The sequence below is a fragment of the Bombus pyrosoma genome, linkage group LG16, assembly GCF_014825855.1.
Source record: "Bombus pyrosoma isolate SC7728 linkage group LG16, ASM1482585v1, whole genome shotgun sequence".
In the NCBI taxonomy this organism is placed as follows: Eukaryota; Metazoa; Arthropoda; class Insecta; order Hymenoptera; family Apidae; genus Bombus; species Bombus pyrosoma.
Window position 1 is genome coordinate 6,131,260 of NC_057785.1, and position 21,633 is coordinate 6,152,892.

General features: G+C 36.0%; 2 protein-coding genes across 5 annotated transcripts in view; one reads left to right on the forward strand and one right to left on the reverse strand.

Annotated features, from left to right (window-relative positions):
• Positions 1–1,642: 1,642 nt before the first annotated feature.
• LOC122576365 (beta-1,4-glucuronyltransferase 1) overlaps positions 1,643–21,633 on the reverse strand; it is a 57,787-nt gene continuing 37,796 nt past the window's right edge. For both annotated transcript variants that reach the window (XM_043746551.1, XM_043746552.1), the window contains exons 2-6: positions 15,306–15,852; positions 10,708–11,085; positions 7,243–7,578; positions 5,275–5,517; positions 1,643–4,659 (exon numbers count right to left, since the gene is read on the reverse strand). In XM_043746551.1, the coding sequence (XP_043602486.1) occupies positions 4,462–4,659; positions 5,275–5,517; positions 7,243–7,578; positions 10,708–11,085; positions 15,306–15,671 (1,521 nt within the window). In that variant the 5' untranslated portion in view covers positions 15,672–15,852 and the 3' untranslated portion in view covers positions 1,643–4,461. The remainder of the gene's footprint in view (positions 4,660–5,274; positions 5,518–7,242; positions 7,579–10,707; positions 11,086–15,305; positions 15,853–21,633) is intronic.
• Positions 5,856–10,577, forward strand: LOC122576369. 3 transcript variants are annotated; one of them, XM_043746559.1, is made up of 2 exons: positions 5,856–6,321; positions 8,773–10,577. In XM_043746559.1, the coding sequence occupies exon 2, from the start codon at positions 9,185–9,187 to the stop codon at positions 10,337–10,339; it is 1,155 nt and encodes a 384-aa protein (XP_043602494.1). In that variant the 5' UTR covers positions 5,856–6,321; positions 8,773–9,184; the 3' UTR covers positions 10,340–10,577. The 3 variants fall into 3 exon arrangements, with proteins under 3 accessions (XP_043602494.1, XP_043602493.1, XP_043602495.1); XM_043746558.1 differs by lacking the exon at positions 5,856–6,321 and adding an exon at positions 7,564–7,648; XM_043746560.1 differs by lacking the exon at positions 5,856–6,321 and having other exon boundaries at positions 8,354–9,069; positions 9,141–10,568.

A 21,633-nucleotide genomic window follows, 5' to 3' on the forward strand; every position in this document is an offset into this window, starting at 1 on the left:
GAACATCCAATAAAAGGAGAAATATTAATCCTTTTCTTGTTATTACAAAAAGTGTATTGAATTCATCAATGTGTTAATCATAATAATAAAATGTATCACAAAGTGTTACAAATCATTTGAAAATATTTCATTAAAAAAAAAAAAAAAATGAATTACATACAAAGAAGAAAATTTTGTAAAATATTTAATTATATCTTAATGAATCTCTAAAGAATTAATAATCGGAAGATGTTAAAATATTCAATGTAACGATGTGGTACAGTAAAATTTACTACGCTATTAGAAGAATTAGTAACAATAATTAATTATGCATTATCGATTATATGTTAAAAATGTAATTCATTTTTCTTTTTGTAGCCATGAATATTTCAAAGATTTATTACACCATGAAACTCGTTTATTATTACAATTAACTATCTAGAGTAATTGAATCAGCATTTTAACGTGCTTCAGTTCAAACACACTCTCATGCACCATATGTATACGCATACGCATTAAATGACAAAGACGATAAGGCACAGAATACACGTTATTACTTATGAGCAATCATTATACGTGATTGCGAAGCCCCGATAAATGGAAAAAAAGGCAAGAGGATGAAAGGAACTTGTTTCATAGAATTCTGAGTTTTCAAGAAAATAAAGTAATCACCCTCTTTTCGTATGTGAAAATACCATGTCACCTACAATTTTATTTCTTCCCAAATTATTTATATTAATAGAACATTATAAGAATCGTCTACTAAATTTTCAATAATAAGAAAAAATAATTTAAAAAAAAAATTGTTTAATATTTTCATACATGGATCATGGCAAATGATATTTTATGATTCGTTCAATTGTCATAAGTTATCCTTGCTAGATTCTGATCACGTAATTTCTTGCTAAAGAAATAAAATAATTCATGAGAAGGCTTACAAATTTAAAGAGAGGACTCAAGTACCGCATGTAGAAATGAAATTTTCTTCACTGTTATTAGAAGTTAAATAATTTGCTAGAGAATTGAATTTGTTTTTTTACAACCAGTGAAACATAATTACTAAAATAGTAGTCAGTTTGTGCCCTAGGGTTATCACAAAAATACGAGTCAGACTCTCGTTTTCCCTAAAAATTCATCTCAAATATCATTTGAGGAATCTTTCACTGAACTCATTTGCTATATGAGTCTTATTATCATGAAAGATCATATGTACACGTGTATAGCCTTTTTCAGATTATACGGGGCGGTGATAAAAAAAATATTGCAAATATATGTATGTAATGTTATATGTGTGTGTGCACTGCATATGATTACACGCCATTAAGAGTACTCACATTAAAAAAGTTATTTATTCTTTAAATAACGAGTTACTCTTATGGAAAAGATTCTAAATTTTATTTACAATTCATTACTTAAAAATACATACTTAGTTTTTTCATTAATGAAAATATCCTTAATGATATAGAATATGCACATTTTTCATTGTTATCTCACTCATTTACCGTCATTGTTTGATAATCTTTTTTTTTTTTGACACGGTATCCATTACGATGGAAATCAATTGCACAATCTGATTAAAATAAAAATTAAAAATTAAAGTTCATTCCTAATCATTATTTTTCCCACCTTTCACAAGGTGAAAAATATACATATAACATTTAAATGGCTAAATAAAAGTATTACATTAAAAATGGCATTCTCTTTTGTTGGCTTTACATGATAAATAAAATAGAAAATGGGAATACTACTTTGTTTGATATAAGTAACTAAGCCGTCTCAGATACATACAAAGTTTTGATTATCGAAAATAGCAAACATAAATATGTACCATTATGCTATTTTCTTCGATAAAATATTATGATTTATCATCTATAAGGCTTGAAAAATAATGTTACTGAAAATTCACAAATATTTGGATACGTCGAACATTTCATGATAATATATCTTTTTAGAATTTCGAATTCCCATTTAATGACTGATAAATCGTGTAAAAGTAGTACCAGTTACGTCATACTTATGTACTTATACTTAAACATATAGAGATATTTACATTGTCCTTTCATACACCATTCGATACATTCATAAAGAAGAGTTTTTCAAATTGATCTCGTATAATGATACACCAAATAGCAATTGCATAAAAATTCTTGCCTTCCTTCTTTAACATATTCCGCACACGTAATCCTCGCCAGTAATTATCGAGTAAAAGTATTAGCACAAATAATGTACAGTTACGAAATAGATCTTGCACGATTTCGTGGGAAATGATACCAAATGATGAGTGAAATTCATCACGAGACTTATTTTTACTCTCTTCAATTTCAATTGTATACAAAGTGTCTCATAATCAATGGTAAAATCGATAACAATTCCCCATTCTATAACTAAATTGAAAATGTGGAATAACATTCTTTAATCCGGGGTTTCATTTTTCATAAAAATGGGATTAAAGCTTAGTGAGCTATACGTCTAATTAAATTTTGATTGTGTTGAAAGTTGTATTTATAAAAGCCGAGAAAATAATTCCTTGCTTATTAAAAATATTTTACGTTTCTATGAATATTTTTTATTATTTCTTATATATAATGATAAAAAATTTAGATGCGGTTTTACGTGCCAAAGAAAAAAAAAATTTTGAGAGCTTGGAGAAAATTATTCTATATTTTTGATTCATTTTTGTACGTAAAATCATCTAATTATCGATTTTGTTATTAATTATGAGAAATCTTGTATAATGCAATGTTCGTTTTAATGGTAAAAGCGAATGCAACGTTCCATTCATGATTGCTGTAATTGTTATCTAGCATTGGAAGCACCAATTCATTTTTATCAGACATAGAAGAAAGATATACAAAGAAAGGTTAATATATTAGCCTTAATTGATTATACTATAATAAAAGAACCATTAAATAACTAATGACTTGACGTTCTTTAATTAAAGATCTTTAGGATAAATGTTCTAGTAAACTGTTATCAAATGTTTCTTCAGTCTTGGGAGAGTAAAATATTCGCGAATAGTCCCTGTTTGATTTTTTTTACCACGGTATTCGTTCAAGAACGAAACTATATCGTTAATTAAATATAAGGGTAGTTCATACGTGTTGTTCAAGTGCGTAATGGATCATCCTTTTTCATATCTTTTTCGTTCCACTACCTAGTAGTTATATTTGGTTTCGTATGTTTCTATTTTTTAAACAAGATACTTGACTTTAAAAACAACGAAAAACTGCTTCGAATATGTTCATGTAAATGCATAAAATTAAAACTTAAGTCGACAAAACGTCGGCTTCAGTCGGTTTTGCAGTAAATTCTACAAAACTCTGCACACTGGTATAATAAATAATTTTCTAATAATTTCCATTTTTTTTAGAATAAATTTTCTAGGGAGTTATAGAAACCAAATTTTTGAGTCTAATGCAGTTTTCATCCAAATTTGAGCTACAGAGTTTTTGTTTGGTTATTAACATCCACTGCTCCAAATAATAATATTAATAGCAATTAAAAAGTAAAGATACTTTCTCTCATTATGCGAACATTGTGTTCCTTAGTCGACTTGAGCAGTGTACCTTTTTCTTTTTGGCATGTTTTTATGACCACAGTCGTTCGCGTTAGAAACGCCTTCCGTTTCCTCTTTGGGGAAATCGTGGAATGAGAAAAAAAATGCACGCGTTCACCGACAAACCACACAACACTCTTGTAAATGTACAAGTATATACGAGGCACCGTTTTAAAACGCTAAATATGTACAATTGTTCGCCCTAACGCGTTCTCAAGTGAAAATATGCGCAACAAGATCCTTTCATAACGAAGACGAACTACGTAACATGATCATCGTGAGAAAGCAAAATTTTTTATATTACTCTTTGAGTCTCTCTGAACAAATCGATTTTTCATTAATATTCCCTCTTTTTTGTAATTAATGCTGCCATCACACTTTTGTACTGCAAAGAAGATGAAGAAGTCAGCGATGAGAAACGAGGAGGAACTGCAGGAACTAACGATCATAGGAGAAGTTTGAAACCATAAGTTGTGTCCTCATCGAAGCAATAATAAGAACCTTTTTATTGATGTTCCATGTATTTTGAAGAAATCGTTTGGAACATTCAACAACATTCAGAGGTGAAAAAAGGTTCGTCGTTGTTGCTTCAGCGAGGAGAGAACATTAGCGAGGTTGCGTCCTCGGAACCTAACCTGCGTAACTATTACTTTCGGCACCGTTCAATTGGCATCATTTTCAATCGTGGACATCTGTTAGTCACACTGAACGTTCTTTAACTTAGTTTCGACACCGGAAACGGCCAGAAATGGCTGACGAGCGTGGTCCTTATGGTCACGGGCGATTAAAACGAGTCTTTGAGCGCTATGACCGCCGTTGATCTTCTGCTGAGCTTCGGACATTCTTGGTGTCAAGAATGATCTCAGGTGCTGCCACTTAATTGGAAAACACCTGTGGAGCACTCGCTGTGCCCGTTTCTCCACGGGCTACACGGCACAGCCTTTTCTCGTTCCATAAAGAATTTTTAACTCTGGAACGATGATCTTTCTTATCAAAGCGTTTGTTTTCGCTGTCAGCATCTCCCGATGAACATCCTTCTTGAAGATCTTAATGCCTGGACGATGGACCAGAAATGCGTTGTCCAAGATGAGGAAATCGTAGTCAAGGACGCACAACGCGTAACCCTAAAACGAAAGTCAAATTGGGTTAATGATTCAGAGAAATTGCATTGGAGAGGTTATTTTATGAATATTACGTGAATCGACGGTTTTTCCGTCATCTTTTATTTTCCCATGCATTACTGTCGATATCTTATTTTAGCAAATCTTGCATGTATTTTTCTTTTCTTTCCCTTTTTTCCTTTTCTTACCGTTTTTAACTTTATGAACTTGGTGTATATGACGTGAAATTCTTTTAGAATTGATCAATAAATCTTTCTTACAAATGGCGTCTTTTTCGTTTCATAGTATATGAAACGCATTGGCGGTAATTTCTTTGAAAGAATTCATACTTGTTAGTGCATCAAATGTTGAAATATTTTTTTTTTATAAACGGTTTACACTTTCACGAATTTAGGGGCGAATAGATTCTCTACGTAGATTAACTCTGAAAGTGTCAGATCACTTTCTACATCAAATTATTTCTCACTGATATTGCGAAAATAAATTCATGAATCTTTTGCGAAACAAAAAATATTTGCCTGGGATTCTACCGAATATTTTGAAAGTTTTGAGTAAAAATAAAAGTAGGTCGTGACTATATCGACACAGGTTGTTTTACAAGCCGGAAATCATTTGCACCTGTGTCATTTTGTCGCTTTTTCCTTCCCAGCTAAGCCTCTCATCGTACAGAGGATCATTATTGCTCCCGATGAAAATCGGCTCCCAATGAACGAAACTGCCAGTCCTCTTGCCGACGTGAAACACGTGAAGATCCTCCGTTTCCGCAGCCTCTTGCCATTCTTTACTTCGAGGAACGTTATGACAGCCGGAGCACAACTTTTTGTGGAAGGGAATTGCCGTGCCGGCCTTCAGCATCTGAACCTGAAATGAGAATTATTTGTTAAATTATTTCATTATTCTTTATACGAAAAGAATACATTTTTTATTTTTTTAAATTTCTGAAAACATATTTTTAAGTATATAAAGTAGATATAAATATATATCTACTACTATATATATACATATGCATATATATGTTGTTCAAGAATACGTTGAAAGTTCACATATATAGAAATCACCGTTTATTTCAGAAACACGTGGCTATCTCATAATTTATAATTTGATTAACTAACTAATTTGACTATAATTGAAATTGAATTAACTAATTTGATTATAATTGAAAATTTAGCAAGGTAAAAAGGACTCTTAAGTTGAAAATTATTTATTATAATTTTCATAATATTACTAACAAGAAATCGACAATAGATAAATATAATTCACGGTAATATTGAGTATTGAAAATTTGGAATCGAAAAAGTGATTTTCACATTGGAAACTTTTATCACAATTCATATAATTCTCTCATAAAAATAATTCATTGGAAGGATAACGGTTTTACAACATTTTTTTACAAAAGTATCCGGGTTCAACGTCTTCTTACGCGACTATAATTTCACCGTTTCTAATTACAGTTTTACCACCGTTTGAAGAGGCGCAGTTCTCTGCTTATGCTTTGAAAAAAGGGGGCAAGAGGCAGCGTGTATCACGGTTAATGAAATAAGGCTTGTTCGACGTTTGAAAAAATGGAATGAAATTGAATAGTGCATAGAAGTGGTGGAATTGAATTGAATGTTTCATAGAAGTGCGGCCAGCGACCAGCTGCACTTCACAGCAACGCTGCTAATTGTACGTATCAAGGTCCACGGTCAAAGGAAGCGCCACTGATTAAACGACCCTCGCGTTCATGCCATTTAACGCATTGTCGGATATTATGCAGCCGTCATTGTGCTCTTCCCTATCCGTTTAATTAGCTCCAAGTTCAGTTTTTAACTAAAATGTCAAATGCGAATGAACCAAGTTCAGCAAAATGTATTTCTCTGATTAAAAAACGTGAAGATCGCTTCTCACCGGCAATTAAATACGTTCCATCATGCAATTTTTCACTGCATCCAGCTTAAAAAGAATGATATAAAGATTTTATAACGATGGTGCAGACATTTCGCATTTTTTTATCGAGGTCTTATTAGCAGATTTCGTCGACATTTTCTTTTCTTTTCAAAATGCTAATTAGGTTAGGTTAGATTTAGATTATATCTGAGGTGAAATTAAGTTATTTTGGGGTAAATGTAATTGAGGTCAACTTGTAACAATGAGTAATTAATAGCTTTAAACGTAAATAAAATTTTAGAATAAAGAATATTAATTATTTAAGTTATTTAATCTTCAGCTTTTTGGATATTTTGCATATTATTGGTATACCGTGCGTGGACTAAAATAAAATCCTGTAGTGAACGGTTGCATAGCGGCATTTGGCTGTATGCGAATGTCACAACGTAAAAGGTTAACACAAAATAAAAGTTTTAGATTGAAAGTACAATCTGACATGGGAGTTAAATAGAACAGTAACAATCTAGTGACTTTCTTCTCCAATATTTCAACATCTGATTAAATATTGATAAATATGCTTATTTAAAGACATGTATTGTAATATGCTAATACTGAAATACCAGCATTAAAAATATAAAATGTTCTTATATATATATATAATAAGAATACTTTAATATTTCTAACATTAAAAATTTCCAAGGTTTTCCAATTCTAACTTACCAAATGTGTTTTATTATTAGGCGGTTGACTCTTCTCGTCCACCTCGAAGATGGACAATACAAAAACTTTGGGGTTAGGTTTGTAGAGGGCGGGTTGATCCCTCTTTCTGATCATCTCGAGGAATTTCGCGGGCAAGTCTGGATTCGGGTAAAGCTCGATATCGCTTGCTAACACGTAGAACGTCGGCGCCGATTCACGGGCTATGTTACGTCCGACGTTCACAGGATACAGCAGCTTCTTCTCGTTTTTATACATCTTTGAAAGCGTGACATTCACCCACGGTGGTCCCAGCGTGCAGTTATACGAGTCAGACATAACTTTCTCGGTCGGGGGTACCTATTTCAAGAAAGCAGATTGTGCCACACATTATAATAACAGCTTAGAGACTGGACAGTATATGTATAAGGTTATACTTGATCATTTTATAGCTATTTTATTTTTTGGTTATTTCGTAGTTACTTGAATTTTTATTAGAAAATAATTTCCAGTGACCAATATTTTTTAGAATTCATAATAACGATAGTGGTGGTTATTTCTTCAGTGAATATAATAAAACAGATATCTAGTACGTTAGTAAATTCCCTAGAATATATTTTTCTCGAACGTTCATTTTCAAGACTCTAGACGAAGATAGTAGGAAAGATGAGACGTGTATCGAATAGGCAGAATTGGAAAGACGATGCAATACTTTCTGTCGAGACAGAATAAAAAGTGGAACAAGATGAAAGGTCGGGAAAGTGGTAATTAAACCGTGGAACCAATCAGCGGCCGATAGGGAATGTCTGTTTATTTCTTTCCGCAGTGCATGCATAATACGACAGTAAGAGAGTCGTCCTGGAAACAAAGTAGAGCCTTCACACGTGTAATTGGTACACGTATTCCGAGGTACTAGGAGTCGCAATCGTGATTTCGCGTTCTAATTAATTACGTGCACGTGTATCGACGTTACGTCGTGATACAGAAGGAATTAATAACAGAGTTTCGCCACAGTAAAGTACAGCCGCAGGAAGTGCTTCTCTTGCCAATCTATTTTCTCATGCCGCCTGTCTCGAAGTCATTTCACTTTTGCAAAATATTATCCACTTACTTTACTTAATTCGTCCAATTCTATTTCTGTAACTTATTACCAAAGATTTAACGTGTTATTAACGGTGGTGAAAGGACAGGATGATTTTGAAAAAATTTTTTAAAGATATTACAGTAAAATGTTTGATTATAAAGAGGTAGAAATAGACCTGAGCTCTTGTTGTTAGTCTGATCTTCTTAAGACTAAGACTGTCGAAAAGTGAGTTATATAACTATATTTTTATATTCTTTTTGGATCCCTAGGAAAAAGTAGGCCAATTTTTTAGATTATTATTTTCTGTAATTTTTAAAATATTTCTAGGATGTTGTTCTATTGATAACTTTTTAGAGTTTTGATATGAATAGTATTCCAAGGGAAATTTAGTCTCCATTACATTACACAATCAATTTTTAAGTCGAATGTTTAAAAAATTTTTTATTTATTCGAAAATTTCTATTATTTAGAAAAAATAAAAGTTTACTTTGAAAAAGTTTACAACGGAAACTTGACGGAACACAAACGACACTGCGATCCCTACCTGAACACTTTAATGCTGGACCGATTCACGGTATCACAAGTAACATCGTCAAAACATACGTCTAAATACAATGAAAAACATGAAAATAAAAAGCAAAATAACGGAAATGCGTGAATGTCACGCAGTGGAAGCTCGACCGAACTGAATACACTGGCAAGCGTCAACAAGTGACCTGATAGCATCGAAATTCTGCACGGTCAGCACAGTCTCGTGTTTTCAAAACGTGAGTGGTTTCCATATCAAACGTGCCGAGAAAATCTCGTGGATTCCTTTAAAAACCAGCCTCATTTCCAGAATCTTCACAGTTTCACGAAGAAACGCACAAAAAATTCAACAAAATGTATTTTAACACGTATTTCGTACTTTCATTACTTTGTTTGACGATATGTCAAGCAGTTACAGCGGAGAAGAAAGAAGAAATCAAAGAAGAATTAAACAAGAAGGAGCTAGAGATAGAACAGACTGGAGAAGACACCGAAAGATCCAAAAAGTCGGTATTCATAATGGACCAAGTATTAGGAGAAGCTCAGAGTTTCGGTATTCAAACTCCTTCACAACATATCCAGAGTTTGAATATCAAACAAGCTCCAGGAGTTTCTGAGACTGTCAGCATCCAGAATCCACAATCTGTTCAAACTCTCAATATTCAAACTTCACAACCTGCTCAAATATTCAGTATCAAAGATCAGTCTAGTCCAACCTTGAGTATCAATCAGGATTCAGGAGTTTCTGAGACTATTAGTATCCAGGATTCGCAATCTGTTCAAACTCTCAGCATTCAAACTCCACAATCTGTTCAAACACTTAACATTCAAGGTTCGCAACCTGTTCAAACATTGAACATCAAGCCAGTTTCTCCGGGAGTTCAAACACTAAGCATCAAAGGTCCACAACCTCTTCAAACCTTCAGCATCAAACCAGGTTCTCAAGTCCAAACCTTCACCATCCAAGGGTCACAACCTCTTCAAACGTTCAGCATCCGGGCTCCAAACTCTGTTCAAACTCTCAGTATCCAGCCAGGTTCGCAAGGAGTTCAAACTGTGAACGTGATTCAGCCTCAACACGATCAAACTTCTGCAAACGTGATAGTGGGTCCACAGCACACCAAGACTGTCCAGGTGATCCACCCTGGCCAAGGTGGCTCTCAAACCAACGTAAACATCGTCCAACCTTCACCGAAAGAGATTGACGTACCTGTTGTTGAGAAGATTACTCGTACGGAGAAAATTTTGGAGCCTATGCAAAAAGTGGTTGTTTCTGAAATGGAAAAGGAGATCGTGGCTCCTGTGGTGCCTATTTTTAGGGAACAAATAGTTTTTGATCCAGATTGTTCTTGTTTAGTAACAGAACCAGAAACTATGTCAACCTTTTTTAAGTACCTTCATTTTAAGTATGGGAAACCAACATTCTACTCAGCTGTGAAACCTAAGATGTTGATCAAGCAACCTATGAGGGTTTTAGAGGTTAGAGAACGCTCCTTGATAGGTGTATAGAAAGCAGCACTCGATGTAAGAAAATATTTATTTATTTATTTATTTATCTATTTATGTAAATTGAAATCTCTAAGGATTGTGTGAAGTAGAATAATTTATTTGCTCTTTCTAAGATCCTTAAGAACAGTTGAGAGAAACCCATTGTAATTGGAGAAATAAAATTGAAATGGCATCTAAATTTGATTATACTTATTACTTTTCCAATATCTCAAACCGTACACTTCCATAATAACGATCTACTGAGGATAGATACGATAAAGTAATTCAAAACGTAAACTCAAACGTTTTCAAACTAGATGCAACATTAATCGGTCCAACAAATAGGACATAAATAAGATACAGAAAGGAAGAAAGTCATTAATACTGACCATTTTTGGCACGTGTTTGCTGCTGAAGAATACATGAAAGGTGACCAGCTGGGAGACCAGAGAGCTGCCACAGTTTCTCGAGTACTTGATGGCGTCGAGGGTCGCCGCGAAGTCTGTGCCAGGGGCGTGCATTGCAATCGATATCGGCGCTCTCCATCGCTCCAGCAACGGCTCCAGATTGTCCAGGAACGTGTAATCCGCGTGCGTGGTGTACGTCACGCTTTCCCAACATCTCACCGCTATGCTCATCGGCACGTAATTATAGAGGACCCAGTAATCACCTCGCTGCGCCCTCCTCGGTTCCAAGGATTTTTCGTTGCACTGCACAGCTTCTTTTAGGCTCATCGGTGATTGAACAACCGGCAAACCGTTCTTTGCCTGTAACAGAAATGCCAAATTGGTTAATTGGCGGACCCGAGGCGTACCAAATTAAGCCTTCTGACCCTGGCAAAGAATATTGGTCCTCAAATCTGACTCAAGCGAGAAGTAAGACATCATTTCAAACTTATTCCAAACAAAAATCAATTAGAAAGTCTAATCTAACTTAAAACGTGATTCCAATTGAAAGGAAAATGTTTGTCAATTATAGGGATCCCTAGACAAACTCCTAGGGAATAATGGTTCCTTTACATCGAAGTATAGGAAACAAATATGATATAAAATACAATCTAACAGTATATAAGCAGGTCACACGATGCAATTTCACTCTTGAACCTATTCTCGATAAAACATAATACCACAACGGTTGCCTCGCTTACTTCCTCACAATCTTCTATACTGAATTTTGCGCGTGACATTACCGGCATTCCCCTTTATTACTAAATTATCGTTAGATACAGTTTCTTGCAGCAGTATCCATCAGAAAGGTCGTAGAAGGAGATGGTAAAAGCTTTCGCTCCAATTTTGCAGAGTGACGGGATGGGGAAAGGCGAAAGGGGGCAGGCGGAGATACACGTTGAAGTTTTCCCTTTTGAAATATTGAACTGCCAAGCGGTAGGAGGCGGCTTCTGAGCCCGGTTTTACGCGACTTAATTCCTCTACACTCCCCTAGGAAACAGCGAGAAACTTGATTCGCGAAAAAAAGGAACCTAACCTAACCTAACCTTAAACGCTTAACCTTAAACCTACGTATATCGAACAATTGGTGAATTATACAAACTTTTGAAGACTTCTGGATGACGAAACTTATCCGCCGTAATTTGAAGTCTTTTGAAATTGGACATGAATATTATTTATTTTAAATTTCGTCTCTTTTTATATTCTTACTGATGGAAATTTTCCAGTCATTGCCGTTCCCATTATCAACGAGCTAAGCGAGCTAAAGTTTTTTTCGAAACGTTTGAAGGTAAACAGTGTAACTTGAAACTTCAGATATTCATGATAGATTAAACAATTTCAACGCGGTTACTAGAATGATGTTGAACTGTTATGTATGTGAATGGGTAATCAGGTAATATACAGTTAATGTTAAAAATGGTTACACTGGTCGCAGCTAGTATCTCGAATCTCAGTTCACGAACGTTATCGTGACTACCGTGCATGTAATACGGCAATGTAAGAGCGACCACTTCTGAACTCGATGTAGTTTCTTGAAAGAGTCGACAGATCTTATCCAATGATCAGGATTTTAAACGAGGTCGAGTTACTTCTCATCCAGCGGCGAGAACAGTTGAATTTTGGATGAAAGTCGATAGTTTCGGGCAGAATACACTTTTTTCCGCGATAAGATCTGGCGAGATAAGGCCGGGACAAAAAATATCCACGGCGATGGGCACTCTGTAATCCAAGAACCCTCTACTTGGCTCATATTCCTGTCATATACAGCTCGCATCGACCCTCTCGAAACGTAATTTCTTCGATATCACGAAATCAAAGGATTCACGATTAATTTTGAACTTTACTAATCTTATGAATATCCAAAATATTTAACAAGTAATTATAATTATAAATAATATTACATACTATAATTTCTTTAGTATCATCATTATCAGTTGCTTTTTCGTGAAAGATATATTTTCCATATCCAATTAAAATCAATTCTACGTGGAAAATTTCACGAGTAATGTCATATCCAATTATCGAATTTTCTACCAACGATTCCATATTTTCCACTTACTATTGAAATCGTTTTTCCACGACGAATTCCATATTTTCCAGATATAATTGCATATAGAATTTTCCAGCAACAATGTAAATGCATTTTCTTCCATCAATTGCACATTCAATTTTCCATATCTAATTACAATCAATTTTCCAGGATCGGTTCCACATTCTCTGCATCCAATCAGAATCAATTTTCCGCGATCAAATTCTTATTTTCCACGTGTAATTAGAATCAATTTTCCGGAATTAATTCCACATTTTCTACATTCAATCAGAATCAATTATCTGGCGTCAACTTCAAATTCAATTTCCACCTTTTCCATATCCAATGTGGAATCCATTTTCCGGCATCGATCTCGCATTTCCCACGTGCAATTGGAATCAATTTTCCAGGGCCAATTACACATTTTCTACGCTCAATTAGTATCACTTTCCTGGCATCAATTTCATATCTTCCACGTGCAACTGAAATCAATTTTCCACGACCAATACCACGCTTAATTAAAACCAACTCCACAATCAACCATAATAGGATCTATTTTCCTTCGATAATTACTTCAGAATGGTGTTGACACAACAATGTTAAACTTCACCCAGAAACACAAGACGTAGAACCAAGTCGTAGAACGGATTAGTCATCCGAGATCCGAGCAAGTCGTTTGATGGAAAGTCCGATAGGACGAGATTTCTCTCGTCGTTTTTTGCTCAATTATCGCGGCAACGCGCGCGATTGACGTTACTTGCATGGGATCGAACGTGATTATCGATCGATGCCGAGGTAATCTGTTCAAGATTGTGATGCTAGCAAATGGTACGCGGAGAGCTGTTGATCGAAACAACGATCGATCCGTGAAATTGGTTATGGTTGACGGTATAAATAGCCAACCTGTGAATAATTCATTGATACTTAATGTTTATAATCTATGGTCTAAGACCATAATCGATTTGAGTCGATTTCGTTTGATCTGGTTTGATCAAGGCCTGCCTACTACCATTGACTATTCAATATCAGTTTTTCGATCGACGTGTTCCCTGCTGAAATCAGGATTAGTCATTTTATGATATAGAATCGAAGTGCAATTTACCGTGCTAAATAGTTAGTAATAATGCTAGAAGTCACAACATTACATTGTCATAACGTCGTCTCTATAGTGAAAAATATAAGTACCAACAAATATTGGTTAGTTATTTCCTGGCCTTTGTTCATGCTAGCTACCTAGATGAGCAGAACATTGAGTTTCTTTTTAGAACTAACAGGTGACGCATACCGGGTTTTCCATAGGTACATTTTTATGAATTTGTACTACGCTGATGCAGAAGTTGTTTTTCCCTCCTCAAAGAAAACTTGTTCCTTGCAACTTGTTGGCAATATTTTCTACCATCGCTCTTATTATGATTATGCTATGCATGTGTGTAAGCAGCTTAATATAGGAATATATGGGAAAACGTATATGAAATTGTTTGTGGAAAATCGAGTATACCACTAACAATGAGTTTGTTGAAATTTTGAGGCACATTAGCCTTTCGAATTTTCAATTATATATTATCATCATATTTATTAAGCTCCTCCAGAGGACCTCAAAAAATTAATTTTTAACTCCTCTGGGTTCTATTTAGTTCATGGCATTATCTTAAATATGGGCGATGCTACAAAGAACCGTTAGAAAGATGGCTGAATAGCTCGCGTTAGATTATTCTTTTCAAAATAATGCACACATTGTTCCATGGTAATTTTACTTAGAAGCTGAATTATTTAAGTCTCAATGCGCGTATTGTTTGCACATCGTAACGTTCCTCTTTGAACAAGTTATGGCGCGTTCACACTAAGCGAGCGAATGTTCCCTCACTTTTCCATTGTATCGTATTGTATTGGGTTTTTCTTTACTCGTCTGAAAGGAAGGCGTTATTGCAAACTATTTTTCTGCTTCTCGTTTGCCATGAGTCCAGTCTTTGACCTTTCCATCCTTCTGTCTTTGCTGGACCTATCGCTTTAGGTGGCCCATATTGGTGACATTTAGCGAAACAAGAATGCACCACTACAGTCAATACTCGCATCAAATAGCTTCTACACAACGGCGAAAAAAAGGAAGGAGTAAGAGCCACAATGAAAGAAAGATCGTAAAGAAAAATTATAATCTCAGAATTCCGCATCGTTACTCGCATGATAAGAAGAGTATCTAGTTACTAAAATATAAAAGTTACTAGCATTTACAGGCCATGTGCTATCCTCATAGCCACTGCTAGTAACTTCAATTTTCTCCAAATTTCTTCCACGCGTCATCCAGTGAACTGATGTTCTCAGCCTCTCGACAGAGTTCAAATAGTTTCAAGTCCAACTTTTACAAACTTATTCTCCTTCAAAGCGTTAGTTAAGTGTTTAAAGTGTTGTTCCCCTTTAAGGTGTAAAGTGTGTACGAATACAGTGTTGAATACTCGCTTGAATTTTACTTTTGCCGGCTGCAGCGTAGCCAAAAACTCCGAAGAAATCTACTCACCGTCTGATTATGCCTGTGCTCTGGCCCGTCGCCGTTCTTGTTATCAGCCTTGGCCTCGTTGGTCGTTGGCCTCATGGTGAGCAACCTCGCCCTGGCTAGACTGGTCGTGTTACCGCGTGCGCTCTTGTTCGAGGCATCCTTGATGGCAGGCACAGCTGACGACGTGGCGCCCTTTTGAGTACCATTTACGAGGTCCACGGCGCCAAAGGTCTCGGATTGCAACGGCGCCGCCCAATTTGTCGGTGGTTCCTCGATCCAGGGCCCGGAGGAGCCGAAGTGGGCGCACACGTAGAGCAACACGCAGATGTTGAGCACCACCGACACCCGAAGTGCCCAATTTCTACGTAGTATGCTCAACATGCTCATCGCCAGCCTCCTCCAGGACCACGAACCGGTTACCGTCCTATGGAGATCGTAACCAAGCGCAGATGGATGCGTTTGCTGTTCTCTTCCACCACCTCCCCACCCCTATGGGGCCCCTGATGCTCCGCGATCAGGATCTGAGCATTGTTGGCCACAGCTTCGACCGCCTCCCTCTGGTTGCCCTCTGAAACACCAATTAGACTTCGTTACGGCCGATTTCCTCGTAATTCAATTTTTCTTTTATATATCGCACTTTCATCAGCGATCTGAACGCAACGTATTCTACGGATTGAAGGTGTTTTAAGAAATTGCTACTCTGAGATCTCGTGGCGAGCGCTCTTCTAATGACAAGTACTCTTTAGCCTTGCTTCGAGCTTGCTGCCCAGTCTCGTTCAAATTGGCAACAAATTCTCTGGGTTCTAACACCAACTACTCGGTGATCTCCGTGATTCTATCTTGATGCGGTTGATTGTAGCTTGATCGCGTCTTGATATAGTGATTTTTACGTCACAAAATTGGATGCCGTGTTACAAATATTTACCTACTTCGCAAATACATTGTACGAGCTTACGGATAATATTTGTCAAATAGCGCGTGATGAAGCTAGGCGTAGATAGTAAAATCATTGTGGCATATTTATCATCTATATTCGTTTATTATATTCGTGGAATTACAATTTCCATTTAAGATTTAATGGATTATCGGTTTGCTCGTGGCAGTGTCAAACGATCTGACTAAAATTAACTCGTCTTTATTGATTTATCAACTCCGTGACCAAAGCAGTCCTTGATTAACAAACGACCCCGTCTATAACAGGTTTAATAATTTCTACAGGGCCTACGTGGATTTCACTGGCCATTGCGCAAACCCGGATCGTGATCCCAGGGCGATGCATTCTGAAACGGCCGCCCAGAGAATCGTTAACGACTTGTTAGTAACTCAGTTACCTAATTCCATCCATCAGTGATAATGACACTCTGCGGTTGGCATCGATTCTTTTTGCCACTTTTACTACGCATCGATGACTGCCAACGAGCAATACCGATGCTTTCATTGTAAGATCCCGGGCCATTAAATGCTCGACACGGTTCATTATGAGAGATAGGAAAAATAGCCGTAAAATTAATGTTTCGTTTTACGAGCGTCAAATTGGTATCGGTATCGAGTTATTGCGATTTGCAAAGTAAGTGAGCTTTAGTGCAGCTGCGAGCTTCTCAGAGGCTGTATTCAACGACTTCGTTGATCGTAAATTAGAGAAAAGTGCGTTGAATAGGAATTACGAAAGCGCAGAGTTGCACGTAATGCAGAAAATGCACAAAATTATATGAAATGTCTAAAGTATAATAATCGTCGTGATATCTCGCGGATGAAGCAAATTCCTACTGGTTGGTTACTGTACTCGGTGCATGCATCTGATACGTCCTGTGTGTCAGAGATCATAGATAAGCCGCGAGAGAAACAATCGAAATTAATCCACGTGAAACAGTTGATTTCATAGAAATTGAAAAAAAATTGTAGTTATTGGGTTGGCAACTAAGTGATTGCGGATTTTGTCAATACTATCTAATGACAAAACCCGCAATCACTTAGTTGCCATATAGGAACAGCAATTCGACAGCTGCCTGATGCATTAACAGCAGACCAATCCAAAGTTCAGGAGTACTGTAACTCCTGAAACCCTAAGAGCAACACATGCACAACGCGTCCGCCATTTAGTCCCCTTTGCTTTCGCGTGGCATTATCTGTGAGCGTGCTCTTTGTCATTCCTAGCCTTGTATCGCTGCCAGGCAACTGTACAAAGGCTTGTTTCAGTCGTCGAACAATTCTTGCGCGCAGTTATTAGCAACGAACAACGACCGGGTGGAAATTGGCGCGGCACTTTGTATCGCGACTTAATACGATATATGTACAGCAGACAGCAGTTTCTGAAGTTGAATTGCACGTCGGTAGAAGAAGTTAGGCAACATTGCACTGCGGGCCACGCGAAACGACGTATTGCTTCCGATGATTATTGCCCGAGAATGGATCCAACGGAGGGGAAACCGATTTACGCTAAGCTTCGTGATTGCCTTTGCAATTTTTTACGCCATAATGTGCAGGTATGTGGTTTTTGTTAGAGGAGGATGTTACAGAAGATCTGTTCGTAGTGATTCTTTGGTATATTTACGCGTGCCGATAGGTTAGGGTAGGCATTGGGAATTTAGGTTAAGGTAGTTTCTTGATTCCTGTCATTACAATGCGAACATTTACGAACATTTATATTTTGATGAATACGAATAAATAGGTGAAATTTAGTTATGCGTATAGTCGAAACTTGAAGTCTTTTGGGTGAAAGGCTATTTACTATATATACGAGTGAAACTTTCTTTTAATTTTTATTTATCTCGCTATATATCGAATATTTACAAAACTATAGACGATAAATCGTAGATTATTAAAAAGGATATTTTATGTCTAGTAAACATATATCTAAAGTCATTTTTGAGTGACGAATGTTTAAAAATTTAGGAGTTAGGTGCCTGGCGTCAGGCAACCTGCCATGCGCCGTTCCTATTGACGCGCTTGTACGAAACTTTTAAACAGAAAATTATGTGGCACCCTTTCTAACCTAAAATAATTTATGAAATTATTCCTTTATCTAAATGCAAACGAACTCGTGATAAATTATTCGCAGTCAATGCTCTGATACCGTTAATGCAAATGTATTTAAACGTAAGAAGCGAGGAAGTTGAACCCTTCGAGCTCGATGTTACAGTTTATCGTGGCAAATTCTACGTTGACTCGATCGTCACGTATAACATTACTAGAAATAATGTGTGCGTAATAACACGGTAGAAACTCGATTATCTGATGGGAGACTGAAGACTGGATTAATCGAAATTCCGACGGGACTCGCAACCTCTAAGAAAAACTTGAATATAATTGCCAACTGTGTTGCATTAAAAAGTACATAATTAATGGGTGGGAATACAATTTCTCGATCTTTAAGCATGATATTTAAACTGATTATGTAAAACATTCTCTAAATTGAGGGGAAAAGAAAGGGAAAAAGTATTCGCGTGCTGGAAGACGTTTCCGAGACCGATTTTAGAGCTTGGTATGCACTTCATTAGGATAATGAATCAACGGGTAATGGGACAGTCCTAGTTTCGTCATTCTTTTTTCCATAACTTTCCAATCTTCTTGACTCTCTAGAAAATAATACACGATCTGAAAAAAGTGTTTTTAGAAGTTTTTTTTTTAGAATTTTATGTGATAAGCGATTGTTCGAATATGCTCTTTAATTTTTTAGGTTAAGAACGAACCTATAACTCGAGAAATTGTCTGTTTGTTGTTACAAGTTCCTTTATTACTTTGTTGCGACGATAGATAATTGTTTGAGCGTGTTTTTCAATTGTTTAGGTTAGGTTCGATATAGATTTTGATTGAACGTTAGGATAAGGCTAAATTTAGGTTAGGGTTTCAGGCTTCGGTAATGTGCTTGGATTACGTTCACAGCTACGTTCTGATTAGATTTTGGTCAGGCTTGGGTTGCGTTCTAATTATGCTTAGGTTATGACAGCACTAAACTTTCATTAGATTTAAATTACGTCTCTACTATATTTTAATTACTCTTTGAATTAGATATCTGTTCCATTGGTGGACAGAATCACGAGGTATTATATTTAGATTTAGATTTAACTTAACCTATATTCTGATTTTATAATTTGATGTTTAGGCTATAATCAAAATTTAAATTTCATTGAATTTAATCTACGTCGCTTTTAATCTCAATTCAAATTCACATTAACCACTTACTTTGTACAATATACCGTTCATCAATATATTTTTTATCCACAATTTACTCTTAAGTCTAGTTGGATCTAGGTTCAACTTAATTATTAATCTAATCATTTCTGAGAAGTTATGGTAATATGTAATTCTATTTTAAATTAAATACGTACGTCGTCTTTAATCTCAATTTAAATTCATATTAGCTACTTGCTTTGTATCATATATTTTTTATCTACTAAATGATCTAGCGTTGTATAAGAAGTTGATTAGCTTTCGAAAGTAGCGAGAATGGGACACCGTTTCGCGAGTTTCGACGAACGATTACGCCAGCCTGTATAGTTAATCGCTCGACGCGAAGAGAAGACACGAGACGAACGGTCGACGAACTTGTCGTATTGCAAAGTCATCGCGGTGTAACGCAGCTGGGGGGCAAGAAAATCGATGCAACTGTTAATACGAATGATTCATCAGCACTCAATTACCGTGCAAACGCACGAGATGTTACGTAGTCGTGACTCGTACACGTCGAGGACACAACATTGAAACCATTTGTCGTCACATCGTGGCAATAGCTTTCAGTAGCCGCTTTATCTCCTTTTACGCAATGGAAAAAGATCTTATCAGGTTGAATCACGATGGTGGGACACCATGCTTATCTATGTCTTTCATTTATGTTGTATCATAGGTTCATTCAGATAGAACAATTTAATTTGTGGGTTCAACTAGAAATCACGTTTCCTATACATATACGCAAGGTTAGGTTTATAGGCTAAATTTTAGGTTAGGCTAGAATTGGTTTAAATTGCCAGTAGATTTCGGTGCATTTTTTTACACTCTTGGTTTGGGTAAAAGTTTCTCCACTTGAATCAGACTATTTGTCTGTCCTTAAGGCCAGGACTGCGCTTGGCTATTCACATTTAGATAAGTTTGGGTTAAATTTCTGTAAAGTTTCTTTTACCCAAATCTCTGTTCGAAGATATAAGTCTGACTTGAAGTAAACCATTCATCTCCTTCCTATTCTCTTTTACACAGTTAAATGTAGGCTAAGTTTGAGATAATCATTCATCTGTTATCATATAGAATGAAATATTAAATCTGAGTTAAATAAGTAACCTAATCTTACCGAGACTTAGAATGAATTAGATTTTCCAATCGGCAAACAACAATTCCTTTATAAATAGTCATTGTTGATTCCATTTGAGGTTATGGTACAGGTTGGGGACGGGAAGAAAATTGGAAAGAATTCAGAGGTTATTATCAGGCTATAACGATAAGAAATATACTTAATGGAGTTTAGATAAAAATAAATTATCGTTCTTAATGCAATTTCATATTATTCTGGTGATGATCTGACAAGGTATCGGCTCGAAAATATATTTTTCAAACGTTCCACGAATCGTAACTCGTTTCCCACTAACCATTACGATTGGTTCCGGCGATAAAGCCCGGCGGGTTGTTTAAAAACAATTTCACTTGTCGCGCGCAGCCAACGTGATGCACAACATTAATATGCACTTCCGCAGAGGATGCGCCGCTCTAAGTACACGATGTGTACTAGCGTGTATTTATGTTGATAAGAATGAGAGGATGATCAGAGGAGGGGAGAGAAAATCGCGTCTGCGTTCTAAACTGATGGCGTAGAAAGCGAATAAAGTAGAAAGAAATTGTTTCTACGCTCTACTGGCTATGTTGGCAAGATCTTGGAAACCTGATGCGAAACAGCCAACCAATAATGCAAACGAATACAGCGAGGTTATAAAATAACTAGACTGTAAGTACGAATAAGACGAACAATATTGGTTGTTTAAAATTGTATGTTTTACATATTGTATAGCAAATAAATTGCAAATGCTGGAACAAACACCGACAAACAATGTCGATGGTTAAAAATTTTTATATTTTATTTATTCTTGTATTTAAAAGACGAAACACGCGGAATGTGTAGAAACAGGGTGAATAAATAAAAAATAAAAGAAATAATATTAATAACGTTGCTGTTTTTAGTAAAATTGTAGCATTATAGTATATATAATAGAACGATATAAATATAAATAAATCGTAAATGTTTATTGGAAATTCGCAAATATCGGACGAAACATCTTTCTAAACGGAATCGGAGTTTACAGAAATTTGTGAATATTCGACGAAATATTTTTCCGAATAGCGAAGCTGGTTTTTCTTTTTCAAAGCG